Source organism: Artibeus jamaicensis, unplaced genomic scaffold (genome assembly GCF_021234435.1).
Source record: "Artibeus jamaicensis isolate MK-2021 breed Jamaican fruit bat unplaced genomic scaffold, CSHL_Jam_final contig_233, whole genome shotgun sequence".
NCBI lineage: Eukaryota > Metazoa > Chordata > Mammalia > Chiroptera > Phyllostomidae > Artibeus > Artibeus jamaicensis.
In genome coordinates this window covers 51,367,418-51,384,399 of record NW_026521486.1, presented here as the reverse complement: position 1 = coordinate 51,384,399, position 16,982 = coordinate 51,367,418, and the positions used below count along the sequence as shown (strand labels likewise).

The 16,982-nt window shown below is 43.1% G+C and overlaps 1 protein-coding gene and 1 pseudogene across 1 annotated transcript in view; both read left to right on the top strand.

Annotated features, from left to right (window-relative positions):
• LOC119043500 (uncharacterized) overlaps positions 1 to 6,634 on the top strand; it is a 34,432-nt gene extending 27,798 nt beyond the window's left edge. Inside the window, exon 3 of the mRNA XM_053661763.1 lies at positions 6,122 to 6,634. Coding sequence (XP_053517738.1) covers positions 6,122 to 6,556 — 435 coding nt within the window. The 3' untranslated portion in view covers positions 6,557 to 6,634. The remainder of the gene's footprint in view (positions 1 to 6,121) is intronic.
• A 3,877-nt stretch (positions 6,635 to 10,511) lies between these two features.
• On the top strand, positions 10,512 to 13,618 carry LOC119041625 (eukaryotic translation initiation factor 2 subunit 3-like; annotated as a pseudogene).
• The last annotated feature ends 3,364 nt before the right edge of the window (positions 13,619 to 16,982 follow it).

Below are 16,982 nucleotides of genomic sequence, written 5' to 3'. Positions count from 1 at the left end.
CTACCACATTGGACAGCACAGACGTAGTATATATTCTATTACTACAGAAAGTCCCATTGTTCCATTGGATACTCCGTCAAGGCAGGAGGAGAAAGAAGAATGGAGAAGGCAAACGGGCCATGTATGCAGACTCAGACTAGACCTTCAAAATGATAGAACCAAGTGCTCCAGACTGTAGCTTTTGCTTTTGAAGTTTTTTGATTAAAACCCTGTGTTATATATATGAGATTTTATTTATTTTTAGAGAGAGGAGAAGGGAAGGAGAAAGAGAGGGAGAGAAACATCAATGTGTGGTTGCCCCTCACACCCTCTCCTGGGACCTGGCCTGCAACCCAGGCATGTGCCCTGACTGGGAATCAAACTGGCGACTCTTTGGTTTGCAGCCAGCACTCAATCCACTGAGCCACACCAGCCAGGGCTATATATATATATAAATATATTGATTACAATCCAGTTTTATATACATACACACACAGATCTATCTCTTTCTATCAAGAGTCTAATGAAAAGGTGTAACAGGAATATTTACCCTTGCTATATGGGAGGCTATCTGGTCTAGTTTATTTTACCATATTCTACTTATTTTATTAACAATATATTTATGTTGGTTAGTCAACTCTTTCTGCTGAAAAATCCTGCTGTAGACATTAGTGGGGTGGGGCAGGCTGATGAGGGTGGAGAACAGAGGAGTGATGTGGTAAGGAAGGCTTCCTGGAAGAGATTGCAGTGGCTTTTGGAACGAAAAGGGGGGGAAGGAACAGTGTAAGTCTGGTAGAGGGAACTAACTGGGGGGAGCTCATGAACCACAGGGGCTGAAATTCACGCCCCAACCCTTGGTGGCTCCCAAGCCTCTGCCTCCCCCATCCTTCCTCCCTTTGGCTTCCCAGCCCTTTTATTTGGCCTTGAGAGTAAATCATTAGCTCCAGCAGTAGACTCGAAGAACTCAATTATAGGCAAGTATGGGGAGGGCCTTGAGGAAGCTCAACCTGGTAAATGAATGTCTTCAGATTACTGAGCAGGTGGGTGATGAAGAAAGGAAGGTCAGCCAACTAGGCCCTGCTGCCTGGGGCGAGGTCTGGGAAGAACTCCGTGTGCTTTAGGCCCAGGGCACTGGAATGCCTGAGAATCCCCAGAATTTTACCTTAAATTCCTCCTGCTACAGAACCAGTTATTTCACCATTAATTTTTTTTTTTTTTTTTTAGTTTTTAAAGTATTTTATTTATTTTTACCATGCTTTTTCTTAAAAGAATTTATGTATTTATCTTTAGAGGGGAAGGGAAGGAGAGAGAGAGAGAAATATCAATGTATGGTTGTTTCTTGTGCTTCCCCTGCTGGGAACTGGCTTGCAACCCAGGCATGTGCCCTGACTGGGAATCAAACCGTGATTGTTTGGTTTGCAGGCCTGCACTAAACCCACTGAGCTACACCAGCCAGGGCTATTTATTTATTTTAGAGACAGGGGAAGGAAGGAAGAAAGAGAGGGAGAGAAACATCAATGTGTGGTTGATTCTCACACACTCCCAACCGGGGACCTGGCCGGCAACCCAGGCATGTGACCCTCTGGTTCACAGGCTGGCACTCAATCCACTGAGCCACACCAGCCAGGGCAAAACATTATTTTTAACAGGAGAAAAAAATTACTGTATATCTACACATGCATGTTCTGGATTTATTTTTAATTATTTGTATCAGAAACTGAATGAATGCAAAACAGTAATTATACTACGTGCGTAAGGTGTGATGAATTACAGTAAAACTGACAACTGGGCAGCCAACACCCAGGATAAGAAATACTGTTTTTTGTCACTTTTGAGGTTATCATTCCCTTGCTTTTCTTTGTAGTTTGTTACATAAGTTGATATTTTCAATCTATAATTTAATTTTGAATGTTTTGGTTTGATATAAATGGACTCACTGAATTCAGCAATTTTATTTTTTTCACTCAATATTATTTCTGAGATGTATCCAATTTGATGTGTGTAGAAATATTTTATTCTTTTCCACTGATGTATAATATTATTACATTATTATTTTTTAAAAAAACCATAAGAAGCCCTGGCTGTTGTAGCTCAATGGATTGAACACTGGACTCTGAACCAAAGGGTCGTCAGTTTGGTTTGCAGTCAGGGCACATGCCTGGGTCCCCAGTAGGGGGCATGCTAGGGGCAGCCATACACTAATGTTTCTCTCCCTCTCTTTCTTCCTCCCTTCTCCCTCCCTAAAAATAAATAAATAGAATATTTTAAAAAGTAAAATAAAAAATTGTAAGAAGAAAACTTGACCATAAAATGGCATACGTTTTTGCCACATCCTCTTCCAACCATGCCATCTGACAAAGTCCGGGCATGGAGGATTCGAGTTCCAAGAATTCGTCTCCCCGGAAGAGAGCGTGGCATCCAAAATGGGTTAACAATTGGCTGTTTTATTTTAATTATTTTACTCTTGCTACTGAGTATGGACATTGTACTGTACTTACTTATTCCTGTGAAAATCACCAAAGAGGAGGGAACAGTTCAGGGGAAAACATTAGTATTCCCCACGAAACTGCCTGAAAGGATGGAAAAATCTCCACGAATTCCCCTCTCCCTTATACAGGGGGGTACAACAGCCAGGGCGATATAATTATTAACCATAAGGGAAAACATGTCAAGTTGTATAAATTACCCTGGTTTGAGCAACTTAAAGCGATCAGGACCGCTATAGTGTACCAGAAATAAGTAAAACAAGTTACATGTTTGTTTGGGTAATCAAAAAGTAGTGGAATTGTTAGACATTTATATTTCAGGTTCATTGATTTGCATAATTCCAGTGAAGTTGTACAAAGTAATTTCTTGGTCAGAGAACAAAGTTCCCTCTAATGAAATAGTCCCTGAATGTTTATAAGTTGTTGAAGTAACAGCCCCTCCTTTCCCTTGAATAAGAATATATATCAATTGGATAGGCAAAGAAATTAAAAAAGGGCTGGTTAACTATTACAAACTAACCACATAGAAATAGTTATTAGAGAGTCAGTTTATAGTACCCAGAGAAACATTTTAGACAGAAAAGAATAGATAGCTAAGTTAGACATCACAAAGGCCTTATAATAAATTTCCTATTACCTCTACTCAATCTAGTGTATCCTTTTGCCCCATGATAAATTCTGAGAAACTTTAATATACAATTAAGAAATTCAAATTCTGTATATACAGCGACTTCTAATTGCCTGACTAATGGCTCTCCTGGTCAAAATAATCTTTATTATAACTGACTCTATGAGAACTTTCATACTTTTTCTGGTTACCCTTGTATTGATTTTTTCTGCTTAATTGATCATGCTATACACCTGGAAATGTTATCACTACCTAAAATGAAAATATAAAATCCTGCTTGTACTTGCAATAAACAGAACAGAGCTTCACTGTCCTTTGAGGCGTGTTGTCGTCTGTTACCCAGTGCTGACGCCTACCCTCACCTGCGGGACCCCTTGACCTGCTGCGGCCAGACCGCGGCACATTTTCAGTATTTGTTGTTTAAGAGAGCATCTGTCTTTGTTTCCACTTTAAGCCTAATCTCTCAGAGTCAGGGTGATTAGGAAGGCTGTGCTCTATATGGTCATTCAGATGTACCCTTGTCTCCTGTGGCTCCATTGTCCAGGTGCTAGAAATTCTCCCCATCTTGCCTGTGAATGGAGAAAGAATGGAGGACCCACTTCATCATGTTCTGACCAGGACCTTTGGGAGACACAGACTACAGACCACAGAGTCACTATAATTCTAATTCCTTGAAATGTTCCTGTGTAGAAAACTCTTCCCCAGCTGATTCCCTGGTGGACAGGGCCAAGGCCAGCAGAGGAGCAAAATCCTACACTGCGCTTGGGGCTCTCTCTATACAGATTAGGGGGATAATTACCATTCACATGTGAAACCCTATGAGGAGGGAGTTCTGTGTGACTCTAGGGGGGCAGAGCTGGGTCTAGAAGGTTAGAAGGAGGCAGATTTGAGCTCGGAGAAATAATATTCTAATAACTACAGTGTCTAACTGGCAATAGCTTAAAGCCTTCACACAGAGGCCAAATGTCAGGAAAGCTAAAAAGTTTCCTATCCTGAGTGGCCAAATTTGAACCATTCATTCATTCCACACATATACATTGACCGCCTATTATATATACTGTGCTAGGTGCTAGGGTGACACCTGAGTACAGAACACGGAAGTCCCTGGTCTGCTGGAGCTGACACGGGTGGTGGGCGGGAGGAAGACAGGCGCCGAGTGAGTCGGAAGGCCTCCTATGATTCCGGGACTATAGAATGCCTGGGGCTGCGTGGAACTTCAGGACTCACTTCCACCTGCATTTTTTCAGGGTCAGGCGAGCACCGTGACCCTTAAAATAGTTAGAGAATGCCAGGCCATTGTCTCCCATCTGTAAATGTGTGCTCAAGAAAGGAATACCTTTATTTTACTCATGGCAAAAACGAGGCCCCAAGGGTGGCTGACTCAGGGTCACAGAGGTGGTGATGGGCCTGGGACAAAGATTCAGATTTTAGAGCTTCCCAGCTTTTCTCACCCTGGTGTGTGACTTAGACCAGGAGAGGCTAAATATCTCTTTCCTTACCTCCCTCTGCCCAGGGGAGAGGCACCTGGGCCAGGCTGAGGCAACTGGCTTCTCATTGCTGTGGACCAGTGACTGTAACCAGCTTGTGGCAGGACTCCTGGAGAGGGAGGGAGAAAGGGGCAGTTAGGGAACCAGGGAAGAGGCCACTTGAATTCTAGTGCTTATGTACTTATACTAATATTGAAACCAGAAAAGACCAGCATTTGTGCTGCCTGTCACCTACCAAACCCAATAAGCAGAGAGACAGGGATTCAATCTTTATAGGTGCTTTATTCAGATATTCAGATGGCCAGCAAACTTAAGAAGATGGTGGGTTCATACCCCAATAAGCATTTTACATTTCTTTACAAGCTAGCCTTTTTAAAAAAAAAAAAAATTTATTTATTTTTAAAGAGAGGGCAAGAGAAGGAGAGAGGGAGAGAAATATCAGTGTTTGGTTGCCTCTCTCTCAACCTGTACTGGGGACCTGGCCTGCAACCCAGGCATGTGCCCTGACTGGGAATTGAACAAGTGACTCCTTGGCTTTGGTTCACAGGCCTATGCTCAATCCACTGAGCCACACCAGCCAGGGACCAAGCCAGTCTTTTTATAACAGAGAACAAAGTGTGCTGAGGGGGGTTGAAATTCTGGGGAAATTAGATGAAAAAAACTGCAGTATTCTCGCCCTGGGCAGTTAGTTAGCTGTCCCCTGGACGCACAGGTGCTGTCTGCCTTTCCCTGGAACACAATGGACCGATGTCTCCAGCTGTGCCCCAGGTGGCGGTCTTTAGCGGTGCCCCAGGAGGTTGGCTGTCTCTCCCAGGAGTGGTGGGCCATACCTACAGTTCCTGAAACAATAGCTTTAACATATGCATTACCAACTAGGCTTATTAACCATTTACCTTAAACTAAAATTTTCCAACTCTCAAGTCCCTTATCAATATTAACCCTTATATATCACTTAGTGTTGACTAGAAAGCATCCTAAAAGCTTTGCATGTGTTAATTAGTTTAATCCTTCCAACAACCCAAAGAAGTGTGCATTATTTTCAGCTCTACTTTAGGAACAAGGAAACTAAGGCACTGATAAAGAACCTGCCCACAGTCACTGATCTAGTGAGTGGCTCGCCTGGGATTTGAGCAGGGGCAGTCCAGCCCCATCTCTGCCTCTCAGAGGCAGTGGCCTTGGCCACTTCTGGGTCTAGCGCCTATCGACGACACTCCCCATCTCCTGCAGCAGGCACCTGGCCAACCTGCTGCCCTGGCACCTGCTGTGCCCTCCTTCAACGTGATCATGTCGTTGGAGGCCTCCAAGGTCGCATTTTTCCTAGAGGGGCTAAGGGGAGAAAAGGAACTGCAAGAACATAAAGAAGCTTTGTGTTGGGGCGGGACTCCCCAGAAAACCACAGCCAAAGTGGGCACCGGAAGGGTGGAGGAGGAACCAAGAGAAAGTGCGAAGGTGCTGGAGCTCCGGGTGCAGCGCTCTGTTGGCTCAGCCGGAGCCGGGCAGACAGGAAGCAAAACCCTGGATCCCCAAAATTCTCCTTACAGATCGCTCTGGAGCTGAGGAAGCTGCACCTGGCTCTACACTGTCCGCCGTCTCGGCTCATTTCTCGAGCCAAACGCTTGGGGAAGCCTACGGTAGTTCCTGCCTGCTCTCCACTTTCTCTCCGTGGCGTCTTCACATCCTTGGCTCTGACAATGCACCAAAAGGTGCGGCAGCCATCCAACCTCGTGCAGACCCCCGCACCCCGTGGAGTCAGTCACGAGTGGAGCTTGGGTGTCTCCAGCCTTGAGGGCTCAGGACTTACACTCATCCAGTGGCCCCCAGGAGGCTGGGGCCAGCGCTCAGGGCAGGGCCAGCGCCCCCCCTACACTGGCACCCCACTAGCTGCAAGAGTCTCCTGGGAGAATTGGGCGGTTCCCTGGGCGCCTGCAACATCCTTTCATTCTCCTAAAATAAGAAGGGGAACCTGGCTGGTGTAGCTCAGTGGATTGAGTACAGGCTGCAAACCAAAGGATTGCTGGTTCATTCCCAGTCAGGGCACATGCCTGCCTTGTAGGCCAAGGCCAGGTCTCCAATGGGGGACCCATGAGAGGCAACCAGACATTGATGTTTCTCTCCCTCTCGTTCTCCTTCCCTTCTCTCTCTAAAAAAATAAATAAAATCTTAAAAAAAAGAAGGGGGGCTCTTTTCTATCATAGCGCCCAAGAGGAAAAAATTTGTGTGTGTTTATATGTTTAGGGTAAGAGTTGAATATTAAAAAAAACTTGAATTTTTTTGGAGGGAATAAATGCAAAACATTTTACATACCAACTTTTTTTTAAAGGAAACTTTTTAAGAGATCATTGTAGACTTTCTTTTTTAAAGTACATTTTATTGGCTATGCTATCACAGTTGTCCCATTTTTTCCCTCCCTTTTATTCCCCTCTGCTCTGTACCTTCCTCCCACCAGCATCCCCCAATCCCCTGCCCTTAGTTCATGTCCATGGGTCATACATATAAGTTCTTTGGCTTCTCCATTTCCTATACTATTCTTAACCTCCCCCTGTCTATTTTGCACCTACCATTTATGCTTCTTACTCCTTGTACCTTTCCCCCATTCTCCCTGCTTTTCCTCCCCACTGATAATATTCCATATGATCTCCATTTCTGTGCTTCTATTCCTGTTCTAGCTGTTTGCTTAGTTTTTGTTTTTTAGGTTCAGTTGTTGAAAGTTGTGAGTTTGTTGTCATTTTACTGTTCATATTTTTGATCTTCTTATTTTTCTTAGATAAGTCCCTTTAACATTTCCTATAATAAGGGCTTGGTGATGATGAACTCCTCTAGCTTTACCCTACCTGAGAATCACTTTATTTGCCCTTCCATTCCAAATGATAGCTTTGCTGGTTAGAGCAATCTTGGATGTAGGTCCTTGCCTTTCATACTTCGAATACTTTTTTCCAGCCCCTTCTTGCCTGTAAGGTTTCTTTTGAGAAATCAGCTGATACACCCATAAGGTATGGGAACTCCTTTGTAGGTAACTGTCTCCTTTTCTCTTGCTGCTTTTAAGAGTCTCTCCATATCTTTAATCTTGGCTAATGTAATTATGATGTGCCTTGGTGTGTGTTTCCTTGGTTGCAAATTTTTTTTTGGATTCTCTGAGCTTCCTGGACTTTCTGATAGTCTATTTCCTTTGCCAGATTGGGGAAGTTCTCCTTCATTATTTTTTCAAGTGAGTTTTCAATTTCTTGCTCTTCCTCTTCTCCTCTGGCACCCCTATGATTCAGGAACATTTAAAGTTCTCCCAGTGGTTCCTAAGCCTCTCTTTCTTTTTTTTTTTTTTTTTTAATTCTTGTTTCTTTATTCTGTTCTGGTTAAACATTTATTTCTTTCTTCTGCTCCAAATTGTTGATTTGGGTCCCAGTTTACTTCCCTTCACTGTTGGTTTCCTGTATATTTTTCTTTATTTCATTTTGCATAGCTTTCACTTTTTCTTCTATATTGCAACCATACTCAACCATTTCTGTGAGCATCCTGATTACCAGTGTTTTGAACTGTGCATCTGATAGGTTGGCTATCTCTTCATCACTTAGTTGTTTTTGGAGTTTTGATCTGTTCTTTTATTTGGGCCATATTTGTCTTGGCGTTCCTATTACATTGTAAGGGGCAGAGCCTTGAGTGTTCACCAGGGCAGGGCAACCCATGTTGCTGAGCTGTGGTGCTATATGTGGGAGAGGAGTCAGAGAGGGAACAATGCCTCTTGCTCAGCTCTTGGCAAGCTTTAGTCACTTTCCCCACTACTCACAAGCAAATTGGGCCCTTCTGGTGCTGATTCCTGGGTGAGTGGGTTTGTGTACATTCTAGGACACTGTGGGTCTCTCCAACTCACTGTCCTATGAAGCTAGGAGTATCTCCTGTTGCTGCAACCCCCACATATTTTTATAGCCGGAGGTTCTGAGGCTTTCTTTTCTGGTGCTGGGATCATGGGTTGTGGTGTCTGTCTTGCTCCCCAGGTGTTCCTCCTGGTTTATCCACACACAAATGTGGGACTGCCTGGTCCACCAGCCGCCACCTTGCTGTGTGTTCTCTCCACTCCAGCTACCCGTCTCCACCCCTCCTACCAGTCTGAATGCATATTTCTTCTTTAACTCCTTGGTTGTCAGACTTCCATACAGTTTGATTTTCTGGCAGTTCTGGTTATTTTTTGTTTTTAAATTTGTTGTCCTTCTTTTGGTTTTGCAGGAGGCAAAGTATATTTACTTATACCTCCATCTTGGCCAGAGGTCAATGTACCTCATTGTAGACTTTCATTTGTAAAAAATAACACAGAGACCTGGATGGTGTAGCTCAGTGGATTGAGCGTGGGCCTGTGAACCAAAGGGTCGCTGGTTTGATTTCCAGTCTAGGGCATGTGCCTGGGTTGTGGGCCAGGTCTGCAGTAAAGGGTGTGCAAGAGGCAACTACACATTAGTGTTTCCCTCCCCCACCCTCCCTTACCCTTTTAAAAAATAAATAAATAAAATATTAAAAAAGAAAAGAGATAACACAGAGACTTTCATATACCCTTTACTTAGTTTTCCCCAATGGCAACATCTTACAAAATTATAGCACTATATCACAGACAAGGTATCAATAGTATAAAAATAGAAAATCTTTCCATCACCACAAGGATTCCTGTTGTTGTCCTTGTATGGCCACATCTACTTCCCTCTGGGTTTATCTCCCCTTTAACTCCTGGGCAATCACTAAACTGTTCTTCATTTCAATAACTTTATTTCAAGAATGTTACATAAGGCTCCCAGTCAAGATGGCAATGTAGGTAGACACAGCTCACCTCTTCACACAGCATCAAAATTACAACTAAAATATAGGACAATCCAGTCAAGGGCACATGCCTGGGTTGCAGTCCAGGTCCCTAACAAGTGGCACATGAGAGGCAACTGCACACTGATGTTTCTCTCCCTCTCTTTCTCCCTCCCTCTCTCTAAAATAAATAAATAAAACAAACAAACAAAAATAAATAGAACAATCATCACTCAGGAACATCAGAAATTGAGTTGAATGGAAGTCTGGCAACTGTAAAATTGAAGAAACGCATCCATCCAGACTGGTAAGAGGGATATGGATGTAGAATGGGCTGACCCCACACCCACCTGGATAACCTGTATAAAAGTTCAGGATGGATATATAGGGAGCGAGGAGTCTCAGACCCACACCAGGCCCCCCAGCCCAGGATTTCAATGCCAGGAAGATAAGTTCCCATAACTTCTGGCTGCAAAATCTAGCAGAGATTGAGTCGGTGGAGGAGGCTGCTGGAGCCCTAAGCAGGACCTCTTGGGGAATCCACACATGGACTCACCTACTCATCCTCCCTCCCTCTGACCTCCAGCACTGGGGTAGTTGCTTGAAGGGCACCAGTGGTATCCAGGGAGAGACTGAAGTGGCTGGCACTGGGGTAAGCAGAGGCCATTATCCCTTTGCTGAGCTCTCCCTCCATAGGGCTGATAGCCTGGTGCCATGTCTAAGGCTATATCAACCTAATACTGTGTGACCCACCTGGGATACCCGCAGAGGCTCTACCCCACCCAATTTATGGGCCCACCCAAGCTGCTTTTACTTAACAGTGGCTGGTCTTGGCTCCTAAATTCTGTCAAACAAGCAACAGCTGGCTTCAGTGAGCCTAGCAGCAGCCAAATTACAGTCCCAGCTTGGCTTCACCTGGCCACTTCCAAGCCCTGAACAAGAAGCAGCCATCTCAGATTGCTTAACAGCTAAGGCAGGGTGCCCCAGGAAAAACACAGGTCGGGGCTGACCTTGGCCTGTACCACTCAGGGAACCTCATGGCCAGTGCACCCAGTGGACAGCTACAGACCACCCTGCCCCTGCCCAGCTGATCCTCCATGGAGGGAAGAGGTTGATGGTCAGTGATCACAGTCAGTCCTTGTAGCTGACTGGCTCTCATAAATCCCTACCATTGATCTGCCAATAGCAACCAAGGCTCAAGTGCAAGAGGAGGGTGTACTCAGCCCACAAAAAGGGGGCACCTGAAGAACCTGGCTTGGGTGATAGGGGAGGCTGTCCCACTGGACCCCACAAGACACCTACTACATTGGGCCATACTATGAAGACATGGAGTCAAAGCAGCTCCACCTCATACACAGAAACAAACACAGGAAGGCTGCCAAAATGAGGAGACAAAGAAACATGGCTCACATGAAAGAACAGATCAAAACTCCAGAAAAAGAGCTAAGTGAAATGGAGGATAGAAAAAGCAATCTATCAGCTGCAGAGTTCAAAATACTGTTTATAAGGATACTCAAGGCATATAAGTGCTGGACTAAGATCCTTAGTGAGGACCTCAGCAGCCTAAAAAAGACCCAGTCAGAAATGAAGGATACACTACTTGGAATAAAGAACAAATTACAGAGAAACAACAGTGGAATGGATGAAGCCGAGAATGAAATCAATGATTTAGAACATAAGGAAGCAAAAAACAACTACTCAGATGAACTGTTATTTATTTTACTTTATTTTATGTTTTTTTTAAGATCAGAACCATTTATATTTCTAGTTTTAAGTAAGCCATATTCATAATTAACACTTTTTATTGAATTCAGAAGAAGTTATAATTTCTGAAAAACTATAACCGATGGAAAATAAGATTAATGTTTCATTGGTTTTTTAGTCAGTAAAGAAGAAAAAAGAATTTTAAAAATTAGGATAATATAAACACTCTCTGGGACTACTTTAAGAGGCCCAACATTTGCTTCACAGGGTTGCCAGGAGGAGAGGAGAAAGAGCAAGAAATTGGAAATCTATTTGAAAAAAGAATGAAATAAAACTTACCTAATTTGGTGAAGGAAATAGACATGCAAGTCCAGGAAGTGCAGAGAATCCCAATTATGATGGATGCAAAGAGGTCCGCTTCAAGACACATTAATATTTAAAAAAATGTGAAAGATAAAGAGAGACTCTTAGAAGCAAGAGAAAAGAAATTAGTTACCAGAAGTTTTCCAGATGGGAGGAAGAAGGAGAGAATGTGTGAAGAGGGAAGGGAATTAAGAAGTATAAATAGGTAGTTGCAGAATAGCCATGGGTATGTAAAGACAGTATAGGAAATGGAATAGCCAAAGAACTGACACACATGACCCATGGACATGAACAATGGTGGGGGAATGAGAGGTGCTGGTGGAGGGGGGTAAAGTGGGAAAATTGGGACAACGGTAATAGCATAATCAATAAAATATAATTAAAAAAATAAAAAAGAATGTTATATAAATAAATGAAATCATACAGTATGTAATCTTTTGGGATTGTCTTTTCTCACTTAGCATAATCTGCAGATTCATGCAGGTTGTTACATGTATCAATAATTCATTCCTTTTTATTGCTCAGTAATATTCTACTGCATGGGTGTACCCCAACTTAAGTGTTAACCTGTTGAAGGACACCTGGATTGTTTCTAGTTTTTAGCTATTAAGAATAAAGTTGTTGCCCTGGCTGGTGTGGCTCAGTGGATTGAGTGCTGGCCTGTGAACCAATAGGTTGCTTGTTCAATTCCTGGTCAGGGCACATGCTTGAATTGTGGACCAGGTCCCCAGTTGGGAGCGAGTCGATCAATGTATATTTCACACATTCTCATACATCGGTGTTTCCCTCCCTGTCTTTCTCCCTCCCTTCCCCTCTCTCTAAAAGTGAATAAATAAAATCTTTAAAAAAAGTTTTATAAACTTGATGACCCAAGCTGCCCTCAGTCAGAATGATCCTGTGGAAGTCACACTCCTGATGAATTTCCTATGGACGTTCCAGGGACCAAAGGAAACTTCAAATTGTTTAGACATGTTTCCTTTGTTGATTGTCCTGGCCATGGTATTTTGATGGCTACTGAGCTGAATGGTGCAGCACTGAGGGATGCAACTCTTCCGACAGCTGACAATGAGTCCCATCCTCAGCCTCAGACTTCTGAACACCCAGCTGCTATAGAGATCGTGAGACTGAAGCATATTTTGATTCTACAAAATAAAATGGGTTTAGTATAAGAAAGCCAAGCAGGCCCTGACTGGTGTGGCTCAGTTGGTTGGGCATTGTTGGCAAACTGAAAGATTGTTGGTTTGATTCCTGGTTGCAGACCAGGTGTCTGGTTGGGGGCTTGAGGTCCTTCAAAAGGCAACTGATCAATGTTTTTCTCACACATCAATGTTTCTTTTCCTCTCTTTTCCCCTCCCTTCCCCTCTTTCTAAAATACATAAATAAAATTTCAAAGAAAGAAAAGGAAAAAGAAAGCTCAAATAAAGGACAGTATGAACAAGTTCTTGCATTCATACAGTAGCAGAAGAAACTCCTTTTGTTCCAATTTCTGCTCAGCTAAAATACAATATTGCAGTTGTCTGTGAGTACACAGTAAAGAAAAGCCTAGTACCCACAAGAGACTTTACTTCAGAACCCTGACTGACTGTTATTAAATCCTTTGGAGTCAGCAAACCTGGCTGTGAAGTTGCTGATCCTAAGGGGAGTGTGGCTGGTGGTAGTATTCTAAAAGGTGTGTTAAAGGTAGGCCAGGAGATAGCAGTTAGACCTGGTATTGTTTCCAAAGACAGTGAAGGAAAACGCATATGTAAACTGATCTTTTCTAAAATGGTATCACTCTTTGTGGAACATGATGATCTTTGGTATGCAGCTCCAGGAGGCCGTATTGAAGTAGGAACATAAACTGACCCCACTTCGTGCTGGGCTGACAGAATGGAGGGGCAGGTTCTTGGTGCAGCTGGAGCTTTACCTGAAATCTTCACAGAACTGGAAAGCTCCTGCTTCCTACTTACATGGCTTCTAGGTGTACACACTGAAGAAGACAAGAAAGCAGAAAGGGTACAAAACTTATCTGAGAATAAAGTGCTCACAGTGGACGTAGGATCCCCGCTGACTGGAGGAAGAGTTTAACTAATTGGCTGCAGTCAAAGCCAATTTGGGCAAAATTGTTTTGGTTAATCACATGTGCACAGAACTGGGGGGTGGGGGGGGCGGCGGGAAGTGCCCTTAGTCGAAGAGTTGAGCAGCACTGGTGTTAAACTGGTTGAGGTAAAAGATGGGAAAAGAAGTGACGAGTCAACAGTAGATAATGAGTGAAGAATTTCAGTTAAATAATACATTTATATAAAGTCAGATTTTCTTTTAATAGCCTAGAGGAATATTTTCAAAGCAATACTGGGGAGTGGATTTCACATCTCATTATTTTAGTAGTAGCTGTTATTCTCATTTTCTGGTGATGAACATTTAACCTCTAGTACTAAAACAGGATCTATAACCTCTAGTACTAAATGCAGAAATTAGTGTAATGTTGGATTGAATTTACCAGAAATTAATCATTCACAAATAATGTCTAATTTATATGTCAATGCAGGTTTGAAATGAAACTTTTTGCTACAACCAGCTTTTGCTGTGGCACGCATACCACCTAACCTGTTTGAAATAAAACTGTCTCTTTTTTTAAAGATTTATTTATTTGTTTATTTATTTTTAGGCAGAGGGGAAGGGAGGGAGAAAGAGAGAAAGAAACATCAATGTGTGGTTGCCTCTCACATGGCCCCCACTGGGGACCTGGCCTGCAACCCAGGCATGTGCCCTGACTGGAAATCGAACTGGTGACCCTTTGGTTCACAACCTGCACTCAATTCACTGAGCTACACCAGCCAGGGCTAAAATAGTTTCTTATTTGCCTGATTCATCTTTGAGTAGCTCTAGGCTTGGAAGTGTTGTTATACCAGAAAAAATTTGTGTGAAGACAATTCTTGAAGACCAGCTTCCTTAGCCTCATATTTTATGTTGCTTTCTCTTCACAATTTTGAGTGAAGAGAAATAAATAGGATCTACTAAAATGATCTTTTACAGCACGCAAACAAAACCAAAACCAAAAATACCTCTCTTACAAGTGTATTTATCAATGTCACAGTGAAGGGACTATCCCCTAGGGCCTCTTGGACAAGTTATTTAGGGACAGGTGAGTAGACTGTACGTGCTAAATCAGCTCCAACATTTTCCTCTCCCTAATTCTTTGGATTCCTTCCTCTGAATCATGCAGTCAGATTTCTGGTAACTCAGCTTCATTTGTTGTCTACTGCTATGGAGTCCAGGTTTTAGCCAGTTGATGGAAGAAAGAGATAAAGTTAGTCCAAGTTGCTGGAGTCAGCACACTGAGTTTGGCATCTCTGAACCCATGTAAATAAACCCAAATCAATAAATTCAGCCCAATCTAAAACTGCTTCTTCCTCTCTGGTTTAGCACCCTTAGGATCCAACCCCAGACACATTCCTCAAGTTTGTGTCTATATCAACTAGCAAAATCTTTTGGTTTGTGTGTCTTCTCCTCTAGAGCCAGATTTTGTATTTTTGTCCCCTACTTAATACACCTGAGACATCCACTGCACGTTAACTACCGTAAATGAGGCCTTTACAGTCCTCACTTGAGACAGGACCAGCCTTGTTAGACAGAGAAGCAGAGGGTACCTTTGCCAGCCAGTGAGATTTAGTGACGTCTGTGTAGTTAGCATCCTGAAATACACGTATCCCAAAGCCCCTTTGTCCATTCTTAGGATCCTCCTCAGTGTCTTGGCTTTCATGTAAGACCTGCTTGTGATTACAACTTGTGATGTAGTTAACAACTTGCAGCTTCAGGTCTCCACAACACCAGTCAGATGACTGCAGAGAGAGAGAGATTCATTTGAGAGATTCATTTAGGACATCTTAGAAGCAGTCTGGTCCTCTTGAGCCAGGAATTTAAAACTCTGAGCTTTCCATTTCCTTTCTCTGAGCTAACCAGTGCAGCCAAGGCAGCCCGACCACATCGGAGCCTTTGATTTCCTGTTCCTCACCATTGTGGTCTGTTGCAACAACTATGTAGTCTGCCAAAGCCTTACCTTTCAGGTAGCCCCAGGTAGTAAATGAAGTTACCAGTTTTGCCATTACACGTGGAAACTGGAATTCCACTGCCTTCACACCCAGTCAAGTGACATAACTGCTCCCAGATCTCCTCCTTGAAGGTCTCATACTTGACTCTATTTGCAGGAAACGCAACCTCCTGTAGCATGAGGCAGTTACAGACCCTATGGACATACTCAGGCAGCTGCGGCCTATAGATCAGGAAGCCACTACTTCTCCTGGTGTGGCTGCCTCTCAGTATTCACAAAACCAATGACGGGACACTGGACATTGCTCCAGAAAAACCCGACAGCCTCATGACCATGCTTGCCAGCAGGAGCAACCACAGCAGCAGGAGAGGGTCTTTGTCTTACTTCCACCTACCAAATATGATTGAATTGCATCTAATTAGTGGAACATAATTCACATCCTAGCTGCAATGGTGTCTGAGAAGAGTGCCCTTTAGCTTTACTGCCCCCGAAGCAAAAAGGCACGAATTTGGAATGGAACTGAGTTACAATTCATCCCATCTCCTATGTTTGGACTTTGCAGCCAGACTGCGTGGGTTTGAATTCTTGCTTTGCCATTTATTTACTGTATTTTTTTGTGTATGATGCGCACCCACATTTTTGGCCCAAACTATCAAGAAAAAAGTCATTTTTTAAAAATTTTTGTTTGTTTGTTTGTTTTAGACAGAGGGGAAGGGAGACAGAAAGAGAGGGAGAGAAACATCAATGTGTGGTTGCCTCTTGTGTGTCCCCCACTGGAGACTGGTCATCAACCCAGGCATGTACCCTGACTGGGAATCAAACCAGCGACCCCTTGGTTTGCAGGCTGGTGCTCAATCCACTGAGCCACACCAGCCAGGGCTATTTTAATTCAATTTTTAATTTATGTATAAAACCTATTATCATATTCTACAGTATTATTTTGCATACAGATATTGTTATTGCTTTCTAGACTTACACTTTTAATGCATAATCATAAGTAAAAGAATTTAAAACATTTGTATAGATATGGCATTAGTACTACCCATGTATAATGTGCATCCTTATTTTCCCTTAAAAATTTAGGCAAAAAAAGTGTGCATCATACATGGCAAAATACAGTAATTTCATTATCTCCTATCTCCTTCAGTTTTGACTAAAGTGCCACCCTCTCTCCAGACTTCCCAACTTAAAATTGTAACCTGCCTGTCCCCTCCTATGGTACGCAAAATAATTACTCTTCTCTTGAAAATGTCCATACCCTAATCCCCAGAATGTTGAATGCTACCTTATATGGCAAAGGGGTCTTGCAGTCATGATTAAGGTAAGAGGGTCTTGAGATGGGGAGGTCATAATGAGTCATCTGGGTGGAACTGATGTCACCCAAGGACCTTCCTGTGAGGGGACAATGGGGGTCTGAGTCAGAGAAGGAGACGTGATAGACTGCAAGCAGAAGTCAGAGAGAGAGATTCAGAAAGATTATGCAGTTGACTTTGAAGATAACAGGTCTGGCAGGAGTCAGGGAACGCAGA